Source organism: Mobula birostris, chromosome 1 (assembly GCF_030028105.1).
Source record: "Mobula birostris isolate sMobBir1 chromosome 1, sMobBir1.hap1, whole genome shotgun sequence".
NCBI classification, from domain to species: Eukaryota; Metazoa; Chordata; class Chondrichthyes; order Myliobatiformes; family Myliobatidae; genus Mobula; species Mobula birostris.
Window position 1 is genome coordinate 165,381,165 of NC_092370.1, and position 14,763 is coordinate 165,395,927.

The window sequence follows — 14,763 nt, forward strand, 5'->3', positions numbered from 1 at the left end:
GCTGACTCCAAGCTGCCTGATCAGAAGTGGTCACCTTTCAGTCAAGCATCTTATAGGTCTGAAGTCCCTTTAATGAATGATAGGGAAGCTCTCCCCATCTTCCTGGTCAGCATCTGCCTCACAATCAACATTACTGCAACCCTTGCCTTACAGTCATTTGAGTAAAAGAGATTTGTCCTAAAAGAATTCACAAGTCATAACCCAAAGTTTTGACATACAGAATAAAATTCATTATAATAGAATTAGTAAAAAAACACATTTCTATCTTGCAATTCACATTTCTTGACGCACACACAGACATAATGTGCAGTTTCACATTATGGATAAAAACAAGATTTAGGCTGCTTTCTAGGAACACAATCTCTCCGTAGCAGGGGATGCCGTGCCCTAGTATATGGAGCCATAGTCATTCCGTTTTTTGTAAAAAAAAAAATGCCCAGAAATTGGTCTTAAGCATTTTTGGTGCATTAAATGAGGGCTGTAAATTAGAAGCCAGCTGGTGGTGAAGTGGCACCCGCACCAGACTGGCAGGCGAGTGGTCCTGGGTTTGCATCTGGCCACTCCTTGCACGCTTTCCATCCATGCTGGATTGAGCGTCGAGCTAGCAACTTGACCCCGTTAAAAAAAAAGACAAATGCTAAAAGAAACGGCAAGGTTGCCGCCCAATGCACTGCAAGGCGTGTAAAGGACCAAAAAAAAATGTGAATTAGAACAGGAAACTAATATAAAAAGAAGGCAGGAACACTAATAATTAGAAATTGCTAAGGAACGGTTGCAAATATTTCAATACAGATGGAATATTTACAGCAAAGGAACATATGCGAAAGGGTCTAATCTCTGGGCATTCCTCAGATTAACTGCTGCATTTGCCATGTTGATAAAGTAACATTTTGAAGTATTACATGAAGTGAAAAGCACCTTGGAATGCTTGAAATGGACAACAAATGGAGACTCCAAACTCAAGTCTTTCTTTTTCCTTGTACGTACCTCTTCAGACACACTGCTATCGGCTTCCCGGACACACCGCTTCTCAGCATTTGCGGATGGCTGGCTGTCCTGCCGTTTGAATCCTTTGGCTTCCGGTAGCTCAGCAGGGTTCTCAGCCTGCTAAAAGACATCATAAATAGTGTTGAGCAACAGGCTGTGATTGGTGGGGACTGGCCTGAAACAGGAAAGATGCAGTTCACTCCACTCATCCCCCTGCACGCATCAGAGTCATAAGTGCAGGCCCACAGGTCTCTTAGCCCTAGATCCCTTCCCACAAGTCTAATCGTGTCCCTGATGAGCCTACCCAATAATTGGATTGTTCTGTTAAATACAGGTTAGATTAATGGCACCGTTAGAAGCAAACATGCGAATTATGTATGGCTGAAGAAGATTACAGCAACATTAAAAGTAACATGGCTGGTGCAAAACTCACTTTACTCTGAGTGTTTATGCTGCATGTTATTTCCTGTACTGATTTTGCACCTTCAGTTGCAATTTTCTCTCTCTTATTTGATTCTTCAGCTGACCATTAATTCTGTTTATCCACAATCACTTAAAAGATCCATCAGCAAGTGAATTGATAGGAAAACGTGAGAAAAAAGGATAAAGGAATCAAGAATTAAGTGAGAGAAATGTTGAGATGGTGGCAGTAAAGTGGGGGCGAAGAGCTAGTGTTAAATAAAGTAGATTAAAAATAACTTTAAGTAGAACAAACTAAGAAAATCCGAATCACTAAAGCAGCATAGCAAAGTTTGAAATCCAAATACAAAGTGTAATGAACAACAAAAGGCAAAAGTGATAAGGTAAGATACTAACTAGTCGTATATAGTGAGAAAAAGCCACAGCAGAGTAGTACAGCACAAAATGACTTAATTTTAAAATATTTTGCAAAAGCATGTGGTGTAGCTCAATGTTTATAGAATAAGCAGAAAACAAGCAAGATTTAAAGGTGATCAGCAAGGAGAAAGTAAGTATTTGAAGGCTAGGATTGTTTTTCCAGAGTAGTCGGGGGCAGACATTGGTATTACCAAGAGTAATGTTCACCCCGTGCGAGCCAATGTCCTGGACAAAAGCCTAGGCCAGTCATGTTGAAGCGTACAAACATCAGCAAAATAGCTTTTCTACTTCCTTGGAAGGCTGCAATGGGTGAGTGCGCTTAATTGCAGTAGGTGGGTGCTCAGTAGCAATAAATACAAGGTCATATATTCAGTAAAAAGAAATCAGTGGCAGTGACTGTGTATACGAGACAGCTTAGTGCTGTGGCAGAGGGACTCAAGCTGACAGGATGCCAAATGCATTACCTCAAGCTGATAAGGTTATTAAAGCAAATGCATTTGGGTGTTTAAAATCACATGCAGGATTAAAATCCCCAATTAGATATCACTTAAGAGTGTCGTGGAGTGTATTTTTTCCTTTCTAGAGGAAGGATGTCAAACCCATCAAGAGGTTACAATGCAGATCAATAATAAAGACATGAAAAGCATTGTGAAGGAAAGAGCAGAAGAAAAATGAAGATGCTGGAATCTTGGAATAAAGAGAAAATGCTGGAAACCCTCAGCATGTCAGGCAGCATCTGTGGTAAAAGAAGTAAAGTTAACATTTGAAGTCATTGGCCTGATATTTCCAATGAAAAGTTATTATAACCTGAAACATCAACTCTTTCCCTCCACAGATACTGCCTGCACTGATTATTTTAAGTTTTTTATGCTTATATTCATTAAAACCCTTCTTTCACCTCCCTCCCCACCAAAAAAAAAATCAGACAATGCAGAAGACAAAATATGATAATATTAAGTCTGAAAGGATGGTACATGATTGATATAAGAAAACTGTGTTACTCACAAGGCTTTAACAATGGAGCCACTGGTGCAATATTAAACACAGAAGTTTAAGACAGGGACCAAGAGGGTATACAGAACTGACATTGGGGATGGCAATGAAGCAAAATGATGTATCATTGGATAGGTGGATAAAATTCTAGGACTGGTACATTGTTTTTTTTAGGGTAAGTGTTGGCATGGACTGATTCAATCAAATTGCCTGTTGTTTCACTGTTGAAGCTCCCATTTGGAAATTTCTGTGGTGCAGTTGATCAGGCATCAAATTTCCACCTCTAAAGCCTGGCTTCATATCCAGTCTACACAATGGCGATAAAAGCCAAAAGCCCAAATCCAAATAAAGGTCTAGCAATCTCCATCCTACACTTTACAACACTGCAGAATCCCCTTTTCTTTCACACTAAATTGGGGCAACTTGAGTCATATTCTGGTGTCCAAAATCAGCCCGTTGAGGTGGGAAAAGAATCAAGAGTTTTGGTAGTGCAGTTGGGGTAGGATCTTTTGTTGGGGTATGAGGGGGAGGGCTTGATTCTTCATCACCACCAGAATTTGGGGCCAACACACGGCCATGCAGAGTCACCGACCGTAACATTCTTTCTTTAAATAGTCAAAAAAATAATCCTTTCCAATTTAATTATTTAACATCTAATTGGTAACGCCACAGAATTCCCATTCCAGACTGTTATATTAGGCAAGCATAAAGCTTTTGAAAGACAGTTGTAGAGTAAAACCAATTTGAAACTGTTCCTTTGAAAACTTCCATGTCAGGTCCATGACAGATCAAATATAGAGCAAACTCCCTCAACACTGTCCCATCAAACTCTGTCTGGCAAAGAATAGCTTAAATGCTGAGTGAATCTCTCTTTAGACCACTTGATCACCCCCCCCCGCCCAAAGTCAGATACATTCAGCACAAAAGATAGCTTTAAGCTCTTAACTCATGAGAACAGCTTACTTAATACACCATATGACATTTTCCTTGTCCATGTTAACCACCATCATCCTCCCTCAAGTAAATCGGTGCAATTTTTGGGAGCTGCTTCCATCTACAGTCTAATTTACACTGTGGAGCCAAGTCCATACATTATTGGTGCAAGATTGCCCAAACTAACTAACTTAAAAATCTTTTGAACATCAAACAGCGTACTATCAAGTTCAGTGCTGACTTGAACCGCTGCCAAAGAATCTTGCCAGTCATTCAGCCAATAAGCCCTGTTTTAAAAACTGAACTGATACTCAGTAACACACACAAAAAATGCTGGTGAACGCCGCAGGCCAGGCAGCATCTATAGGAAGAGGTACAGTCGACGTTTCAGGCTGAGACCCTTCGTCAGGACTAACTGAAAGAAGAGATAAAAAGAGATTTGAAAGTGGGGGGGGGGAGAGGGAGATCCGAAATGATAGGAGAAGACAGGAGGGGGAGGGATGGAGTTAAGAGCTGGAAAGTTTTTTGGCAAAAGGGATACAAGGCTGGAGAAGGGACAGGATCATGGGACAGGAAGCCTAAGGAGAAAGAAAGCGGGAGGGGAGGCCAGGGGATGGAGAGCAGGCAAGGTGTAATAGTGAGAGGGACAGAGGGAGAAAAAAGAGAGGAAAAAAGGGAAAAAAATAAATAATAATAAATAAATAAGGGATGGGGTACGAAGGTACGGAAGTTAAAGAAGTCAATGTTCATGCCATCAGGTAGGAGGCTACCCAGACTATGTTTGTGACTCCTGCATAATTAGTATGCAGGAGTCACAAACATAGTGCCAAAGGAACTCAGCAAGTCAGGCAGCTTCTGTGCAGGGAAATGGACAGGTCGTGTTTTGGGTCAAGACCATTCACCTGGACTTCATCAGCCAAATGAAGATGATCTTGACCTGAAACTGTGGCCATCCTTTTCTCTCCACAGCCACTGCAAGATGCACTGAGTTCCTGCGGCACTTCATGTGTTAATCCAGCATCTGCAGTCTCGTGTCTCCAGATGTGGATGGCTATGTTCATCCAGTTAATTGTGATTGATTTGAATTAAGTTCAGTTCTTAAATTAATCAGCAATGGTCAACGCAGTAACTGTCACCTGCATTAACCATGGGTTAATGGTCTCTTGGCTTGACATTTGGGGTGCTTATTGATCTAGATACATAGGTAGTGACATGCAAACCTGCTGAATTGTCCAATGAATTCCTCGTCTTAGTAATCATCCCTGGAGCATGCTGGGAATAGCGGCAGCAAACACAAGCAGCAGGGTTAAGAAGTTAGTGGTGTAGTCATTTTGAGCTGGTTCAAGACAGCGGCGCAGACAGCCACGGCTTTTTCCATGCGGGAGAGCAGAGAGAAAGACAGAAATAGAGGCGCTCACCGTAGAGAACTTAGCAGAAAGCAAAGCCCTGGCTCTATAGTGCCAGCAGGAGATGGCAGCCAGCAATGAGCTGGCAAAGTCGGCTACCTGGTCGCCCTCTATCATCAACTCCTCTTCTGGATCCATGTCTTCTAAGGCAAGCTCAGTACCTCTGGCCAGTTCCTCCGAGTCACTTGCATTCAGGAGGTTCAGTGAGTCCTTGCTGTGGGCCAGGTCATCATCATTGTCATGCCTCTCGCTTTCGGGCTCGCTCGTGCTAGACCCCAGAGCACTGACAACCGCCAGAGAGTTCATGGAGTCTTTATTGCCCAGGAGCTCGCCATCGCTGCCTGCATGCTGTTTGAAGGGGTCAAATGATTTAGTTAAAAACACACACTGAGACTTTAACTTGGAGACATTCTGTCTCCTTTCAATATGGTAATCATTGTAGATAATCACTGGTAAAGATTAACCTGATATTTTCTTTCATTAGTACTAGTTATGATTCCTAGTGTAACATGAAGTATTCCCACCTTACGCTCATTTGTAAATGTAGATTCCAGTTGCTCCAAGTCAAAAGCAGATAGTACTGATAAGATTATTACCTGGAGCAGTTGCACCAGTTTGAACTCGGGTTCTTAAACATGCCTGATGCTTTTATTTCCATTGGTGCAAGACTGAGCACCAAAAACAAACAAATAGTCATTCGCCGACCCCATATGCCATCATTGTAACTCGTCCCTGACGCAAAAGATTGTGGGTTCACGTCCAATTCATGAAGCCCGAGGGCACAGTCGAAGTGATTACTCCAGTGAGAGAATGCTGAATTAACATGTTCAGGTCTGACAAACCAAGCCCCCTATCTATCTCTCAGGCAGAAATAAAAGATCCTGTTTGGAAGATTAGTTGAAGGGCTCTCACCAGTATCCTAGACAATATTTATTCATCAATAATGTTGATAGCAGAGATGATTCAGCAATAATTACATCTCTTACGTTAGCATGCTTCAACAGTCCTTCTTTGGTTTGAAGTATTTGGAATGATGCAAAAGTCACATCCTTTTACTTGTTCACATTTGATCACTTTTCAAGATCTGGGCAATGCTACCAAGGGCAAAATTTACTGACCATCCTTAAAGACCCTAAATGAACGATAACCGACCGCCATCTCAAGCACAATTTAATACCTTCTTTACCCTATCCATCCTCAGTGGGATAACAATTCCATATCAAAATGGCAGAAACTGACTGACCTACCAAACCACTTTAGTTGCATCATTTTACCTGGCAACTCAAGCTCTTAACTACCTCTCAGGTTGAAATGAAAGATCTTATTTTCAAGATGAGCAAAAGCATTCTCAGCAGACTCCTAAACTATTACCCAAAACTGAACATAAATGTAAGTATTAGTATACTAGTCTATAAATGTGACAAGAAACAGAAAACAAGCACCATCATCTTGCAATCTTCTCATATCGCCTTTGCTAATATACTAGCCTCTGCCATGGTATCCATCTCAGCACATTGACTTGTATATCCAGCAGTCTGGATTGAGAACTGATGGAACAGCTAGGGACAGGCTTCTGAGGAGCAAGCACATGACAGTATATTTGGAATCTGTCTTCAACAGATAGACTGTAGCCAGCAGTCATCTGAAATACATGCCAAGCAATGTCATCTGCTCTGGCTAGCTTCCTTCCAATTCTACCGACATAAATTCCGGAACCTGTCAGCTTCATATAAAAGAGTGTATTTTAAAGTTTAGGAAGTGGCTGAATGACAACATCATTTACAAGCAAGTTGAAATCCTGGCTCATTTTAATCCTATATTATCAATGTTATTTCTGAAGAGGTTGGCTTATTAATTTTTATTTATTTATTGAGATACAGCATGGAATATGCCATTCCAGCCGCGCTGCCCAGCAAGCCCCTGACTTAACCCTCGCCTAATCACGGGACAATTTACAATGACCAATTAACCTACCAACCGGTACGTCTTTAGACTGTGGGAGGAAACCGGAGCACCTGGAGGAAACCCAAGAGTCATGGGGAGAATGTACAAACTTATTACAGGCAGTGGTGGGAACCTTTCAGTGTGTACATTTGCTCCGTAGTTGCAATATGGTTGGAGAAGTTATTAGGAAATCCAGCACACTTCTAGAAGGCTCCCTGTTGGTCTTGCAGTCCAGTAACTATTTCATTCACAATCATATTTTGGTTTATAGGCAATCTGAGTTCCACAAACCTCCCCTGACTATAGGCCTCTGGTACTAATGCCGAGTCTGAAGGCAACTGAGAAGACGTCTCATTTGAATGGGGCTGGTGGCCTGCAAATTAACATGGGCTGTTCTTGGGGTGCTCACACCTTTACTGGATACCTTTACTTGGCCATCGGACCAGAAGATTAGAAGAACAGAATTAGTCCATTTGACCCACTAAATATGCTCCATCATTCAATCATGGCAGATTTTTTCCCCCAGTTTCATTCTCCCCAGAACTCTTAACCCCTCTACTGATCAAGAACCTATCAACCTATCACCTTAAATACATATGATAGTGGCACAGTGAGAAAGCAGACATCTTCCTTCAAATATACTATTAATGTTCTCCAAAGCACCGAGGATGACCCATAAACCTTCCTGAATACATTAAAGATCTAATCTTCAATTATTATTTCTCATTTTTAGAATATATTCATCTGACTCTAATGTTCAGTCTCATTTCCACGACAATGCTAACCATTAGATTGGCCACTGATGCCTCTGGCCTAATACCAACACCATCCTAGAGTACTTTTGGTCCCATCCGCTTAGGATTTTCATGGGGCCCAACACATGTAGGCCCTGGATTTCTCCCAACCCATTCAGAGGATGAGGTTAGGTTTGTGAGTGCCTGATAATGGACAGAGAGATACCCAGCCACTGCTCTCATGTTCTTACCCTGTGCCTGGAGGAACCAAGGGATATATAGCAAGAATAACACAAGATGCTGTCAAACACCTGAATGTTTAGATACATGGGCACAATAATCAACCATTCATTCGGCCAGCAAGGAGGGTCCTACTACAGTACTGTGAGACACCAACCTCACTCACATTTGTCAGCTTGGGCAAGGATAGCCGTCTGGTGTCAGGAGCTGGGGAGCGAGATCACAAATGCAGCGAGCAGGGCAGCCTAGACAACAGTCATATTGCTCGTCCGGATCCATGGTGGGGCAGGGAGAGAATGGGGGAAGAGGGGATATCATTGAAACTTATCGAATGTTCAAAAGCTAGATGGAGCGGACGTGGACAGGATGTTTCCTACAGTGGAGATGTCTAGGACCAAAGGGACACAGCCTCAGGTTAGACGGATGTGCATTTAGAACAGATACAAGGAAGATTTTTTTTTAAAGCCAGAGGGTGGCCAATCTGTTGAGCTCATGACCACAGACAGCTGTGGAGGCCAGCTCATTGGATGTATTTAAAGTGGAGGTGACAAGTTCTTGATTAGTTATGGCATGAACGGTTATGAGGAGAAGGCAGAAGAATGGGGTTGAGGGGGAAATGGATCAACTATGATGAAATGACAGAGCAGACTTGATAGGCCGTATGGCCTAATTCTGCTCCTATGCCTTATGGTCCTAAAGTAATTTGGCACCAGTTTGGTCAACGTGATCACAATGCCAGGTCAGATGAGTGCACTAAATAAATTGTTCATCACAACCTTATTTATGTCATGAATTCCAAATGAAGAAGGGGGCTGTCATCTGAAAAGGAAAGCACTGCTTTGGTCAGTCAGCAAGATGGAGCTCTCACTGTGTAAACAGAGCAAAAAGAGTCCAGATTTAGAGCCAAGTTGCAACCCATTCTCTGAAAGTCAACAAGTCAGAGAACCCGCTTCCCCTTGTAAGAGGGAGTATGGGGGTGGGTGGAAAAGAGGAAAAATCCAAGGGAGGCTACAGATCAATACGTAAGGAGAGTTTTCCCAGATGTCTCAATTTGTCTCAGATGTTGTTTCGGACTAAACCCCTTGGTTCCAACAGCAAGATATTGCAGTACAGGTTGTTACTAACTCCATGCTCGAAGCTCATAAAAGTCAGAGATTACATGATCGCAGAGTCGGAGAGCAGTGTAGCTACTGGAGTTCTCTTCAGCACCCCCACTTGAGGTGGAGGGGTAAATGAACATTCACATAAGGTCTATGCATACATGAAGACACATGACACATTGCAGAGTCAAACAGCCCCTTCTCTCCAAGACACCCCACCACTCCCCATCTTGGCCTGATACATGGAGGGCAGCTCAGGGACCCGCGAACCAGTCAACTCCTACACAAGACTAACACTGAAGGCTTCAATTATTACACGAGTGACTAATCAGCACCGATGTTTAAGTTAAGTAAAAAGTAACAATAGCAACTTGCTGAAAGGAAAAGAAAGCACTGCTCTTACCTTTAGAGAAACTGGAGTTCAAGGAGAGATCACCACGAGGAACAAAAGAAGTGTGGGGAAATGGAAAGAGGGAGAGAGAAGGTTAGACATCACGGCTTAGATAATCATAAGTTAAATTTAATTGTGACTGAAATTTGAGAAGCGAAGGGACAGCAGCAAACTCAAGGTCCAATTTATGAGGAACCACTACCTTGTCAGCTAGGCAGCCCACTTGGTGCCTTGTAATGGTGGTGAGGTGTGGGGGTAAACAATTAGTTGCCAAGAAGTGCTTTATGGTCACATTCAGAAACTTGTTCACAGGAAATTTGCAAACGGCAAAGCCCACAAACCGAATCAGAAGTTTTCAGCTGATGTTTACCAAAAAATAAGTATTGGCCAAAGCACCAGCGAGAACTTGGTTGTGGCTGTGAAACAAGATAGTGGTTCTTTTTACGTCCGCCTGAGAGGAAGTTGGTGTAACATCTCACCCTGGAGGTGGAACGTCTCCCAGTGCCACACTACATAAGCACTGTAGTATCATCGTGAACATGTGCTCGGGTCTTTAAACCTGAGCTTATAACTTTCTGACTCAGAGACAACAACGCCAAGCCCTGAGCCAGACAGCCAATGAAGGCGACTACCCAAAGACCAGTTAGGGAATACGGACCAGGAGGATCTTTGATAACGGACCTTTCACTGAAGCTCACTAGCTTGTTAACTCAAAATTAAAATAGAAGATGCAGAAACATTGGACAGAAAAACTGGAGCAGAGATGCTTAAACTAATGGCTTAGTGTCTCCCACTAGAAAATTTTGGGTTCAAATTTCTCTGGAAGGATATAAGTATGTAGTCCAAGCTGCCTCTTCAGTGTAACACTAAAAGATTGTTTTACTATTGTGACACTGCTCCTTGGCTAAGACGTTAAACTTTTGGATAGACCAGATCACTGTCTGCCCTGTGAGGATGATCCAATATCAACACGTTGAAAGCTAGGCAAGTTCTCCAAGGTGCACAGCAATACTAACCCACCAGCAGGCACCTTTTGATAAAATATTGTCTGGTCATTTATCACCTTGGCACTCTGATGTACTCAAATTGGCTGCTATATTCTGAATGATTATACTTCAGTGGTTCTTCCTTAGTCTGAAGCACCCCTGACAGATGCTATACAAACAGAAGTCTTTCCTACTGGAAAAGGAGCAAGGCCAACCCATGTGATAGACAGTTGCAACCCATGCCCTTGTTGGAGTTCTAATGAAAGACATCCATTTCAAACATTCACACCATCTCTCTCCACAGATGCTGCCTGACTTGCTGAGTAAAAGTAGCATTTTCTGCTTCATATATCATTTGATGTTTATCCAACCTTGGAGAATTGGTGTGTGGTGGGAAGGGCTGGGATCAGTGGAGGCAAGCAGCTCAGAGGCACCAAAAGTATTCAAGGCTAAAAGAACCAGATTAGGAGGGCAAGTTCCGTAGAATAGGGGTGTTCTCTTTTCACTGCAGAAGATTAAGGGGTGCTATGCTAATCAAAGGTTTATATAAAGAAAGAAATTGCTTCCTCTGTGAGCGAGGGCAAAAAATTAATATTAGGCCAATCCCATGCAGGCACTGTTCAACATCGTGGTGAATGATATTGCTCTTTCTTTTTCTATACCATGACTGAAAGCCAACAATTCATCCAGGCCAGGGATTGATGGAAAACTAAGATTTTGTCGACAAGTGATCAAATTTTCTAATGAGTTGGCCGTAACTTCCACAACTGGTTTCGAGAGTGAACATTCTCATTTGTGCAACTTGTACAACTGGTGATTTGGCTGTGAAGCCTACCCCTTTCAGATCCCACACCAGCTGGTTGGAAAGTTTGGGAACGGGGGATGACAAGCTTCACAAGTGAAGAATGCGGCTAAGTTTGTCATTCAGGAGTAACGACGCGTTTTCAGACACGCCTGTGGAACGCGGCAAGTAGAGTTACAGTGCACTGGACTCTCTCACTTACCGCTCTGCACCAAAGACTTCAGGATCTGTTTCGCTGGCTCTGAAAGAGAAATAGAAACAATTAAGTAAGTGGATAAAGGTGTATTATCAGACTATCAACATTACACATCAAAGCCTTCTCTTCCCTTCATCAGCAGCACAGTAATGCAGAAGGTAGTGCTGCTACCTCCGGCCCTATGGTCATTGACCTCTTGGTGCTGAAAATGTGCGGAAGTTACAGTACTGTGCAAAGTCTCAGCCACCTATGTTTATTTATTGAGATGCAGTGCGGACTAAGGCCCTTCAAGCCACGTGGCCCAGTAATCCCCTGATTTTAACCCTAGCCTAATCATGGGACAGCTCACAGTGACCAGTTAACCTACAGACCAGAACGTCTTTTGCATGTGGGAGGAAACTGGAGCACCTTGGAAGAAATTCACACGGTCACGGGAATATAGCTAGGGTGCCTAGGACTTCTACACAGTACGGTACTTGTCGACACGGAGCGGAGAGCGAGTTTGTAAATGCGGCGGGAGCAAAGGATGCTGGGAATGGCGAGAGTGAGGCTCTGCAGGTGGGCTGTGGGACAGGTGGCAGAGGAGGAGTGCCGGGGCAGGGTCTGGCAGGGGTGCAGACACACCCAGCCCTGAGACAGCAGGCAAGTTCACTTGATTCCAAACCATTTGTTTATTGATCATTACAGAATGTCTCTCTGATGCTTCCCACTCCCTCCCCCTCACCCTGATCCCTTCCCACTCTCAGTCCACAATGGAGACCCATATCAGAATCAGGTTTATCAAATATCATGGAACTTTTTTTTTTGTGTGTGGCAGCAGTACAGTGCAATACGTAAAATTACTGCAGTACAGAGTGCTTTCCCATACCATGTGGGTTCTCTGTGGGCACACTGGTTTTCTCCCAGTGCCCAAGGCATGTAGTTTCATAAGCCAGTGTAAATGGGTGGGTGTCAAATGGATCAGCTGGAAGGGTGGAGTGACAGGAATACGAGAGAGTATAGGTTACAGGGAAATAAGCGAGGACACATGATTGCTCCGAGGACTCTGATTGGCCAAATGGCCTTCCTGCATCACAAGTCAATACAAAGACACCAATGGCAGGCTCTGGTAAGCAATGTTAGCAGTCGATTCATGTATGTTCAACCCAGCAATGCAAGTTGTTTTTTTTTTTTAAAGCCAATGATTTCCTAACCTAAAGAACTTTGAGACATCCATACTTTCTTTTAGTATCTCTCTCTTGTCGAACACTCCTTTGCTCCATTTGATTGCTCAAAGATCAAGCCCACAGCACCCTCTGTATGAGCAACAGCTCAAGGAGTACACTTCAGTAGAAGAGGAGCAGTTTTCACCACTCCCATGATGAACGCTTATAGAGAGTGGGTTTCCCATTGAACATCTTTGTCAGATGCACTGAATGCACTTGTGTCTGCGCAGCAATCCAATCAAGAGCTCCTGTGGAAAAACTTGCCGCTTTTTCAAGCTCTTTGCCAGACCTGTGCGGGAACACTCCTGTTGCACCTGCACTGTCTTCGGGTGTGGAAAGCACCCCACTGGATTCATGGTGGGGCTATGAGGACACCTATGCTTGAGGTGCTGAGAGTTCTCAGTGGCACCCTTGGGCAGAGGAGGTCATTCACCATTGTTCCATATGACTTCTCTATCAATGTTTCTGGATGGTAGTGAACTGAGCATCTGGTATGGGCATTCTCCACCATCCCAGGGTCAATCCCCAGGCCCACTGTTCTACACTCAATCCTCACTGTCTTTTCAGCAGGCTCAATCCCCAGCAGAACTTAACCAAAACCTCCTACTACCTGTGCCAAGGTTAACCATGGTTCTCTAGCAGAGGTGAAGGGGCAAATGGGATTGGTTGAAAGAGAGGATTGCTTTCTCAAGGAAACATAGTAAATTAGAATCAGCTGGGCCTTTAAACCTGGTTGGCCATTCACTGCAATCTTGGATGATTCTCTCTCTTCTTTTAGACCAGGGGTCTAGACCATAAGACACTGGAGCAGAATTAGGCCATTCAGCCCATCGAGCTTGCTCCACCATTCCTTCATGGCTGATCCCAGATCCCACTCAACCCCATACACCTGCCTTCTCGCCATACACCTTGATGCCCCGACCGATCAGGAAACTATCAACTTCTGCCTTAAATATACCCAAGGACTTGGCCTCCACTGCAGTCTGTGGCAGGGCATTCCACAGGTTCACTACTCACTAACTAAAAAAATTCCTCCTTACCTCTGTTCTAAAGGGTCACCCCTCAATTTTGAGGGTGTGCCCTCTAGTTCTGAATACTTCCACCAGAGGAAACATCCTCTCCACATCCACCCTATCTAGTCCTTTCAACATTCAGTAGGTTATAATGAGGTCCCCCTGCATACTTCTAAATTCCAGTGAGTACAGGTCCATGGATCAGTACCATTAAGCAATACCATGGACCCCAGTTTGAGAACTCCTGCTTAAGACCCTTTAATGCTTCCTTATCTACAGTACCTCTTGCTTGAACGGCCCCAGACTCGACCTTACCAGATTGCCTGCGGCCCTTACGATAGCCCAATAGCTCTTCGTGGGAGGACATCGGTTTTTTTAATCGTTCTGGACTGTATCGGTATTTGGAAGGATCTAGAAGGAACACAGCAAGATGAGCAGTCAGTAACCCATCAGTCAACTGGTTTGTCATCAAGGAACATAGAAGAGATGGAACAGAACCACTGAGGTTTACACACACGTCACTTATTGGAGGAGGGAAGTCCAAAATTCATTTATATAGAATCCCTTGAGGGGTAATAATCAGTTATTACCCCTCAACCATCAAGCTCCTGAACCAGAGTGGATAGCTTCACTCATTCCAACACTGAATTGATTCCACAACTTATGGACTCACGTTATAGGACTGTGTAACTCACATTCTCAATTTTTATTCTTTTTGTATTTGCACAATTTGTTGTCTTGCACATTGGTTGTCTGTCTTTTGTTTGTGTGCAGTTTTCCATTGATTCTCTTGTTTCTTTGTATTTACTGTGATTGCCCACACAAAAAAAAGAATCTCAGGGCAGTATATGGTGACATAGATGTTATTTTGATAGTAGATTTACTTTGAACTTTGAACAATCCTGCTGACAGCAAGTCTGAATGATTTTGAAGCTGTTGAACAATTATAATTAATCTTTAGCAAACTGTTTATAATAGACCCGGATAAAGGGTTTT

At 43.3% G+C, this 14,763-nt stretch overlaps 1 protein-coding gene across 1 annotated transcript in view; it reads right to left on the minus strand.

Annotated features, from left to right (window-relative positions):
• Window positions 1–14,763, minus strand: part of LOC140193710 (pleckstrin homology domain-containing family G member 3-like) — a 171,543-nt gene that overhangs the window by 11,366 nt on the left and 145,414 nt on the right. Inside the window, exons 13-17 of the mRNA XM_072250911.1 lie at window positions 14,083–14,178; window positions 11,556–11,594; window positions 9,578–9,588; window positions 5,169–5,504; window positions 988–1,104 (exon numbers count right to left, since the gene is read on the minus strand). Coding sequence (XP_072107012.1) covers window positions 988–1,104; window positions 5,169–5,504; window positions 9,578–9,588; window positions 11,556–11,594; window positions 14,083–14,178 — 599 coding nt within the window. The remainder of the gene's footprint in view (window positions 1–987; window positions 1,105–5,168; window positions 5,505–9,577; window positions 9,589–11,555; window positions 11,595–14,082; window positions 14,179–14,763) is intronic.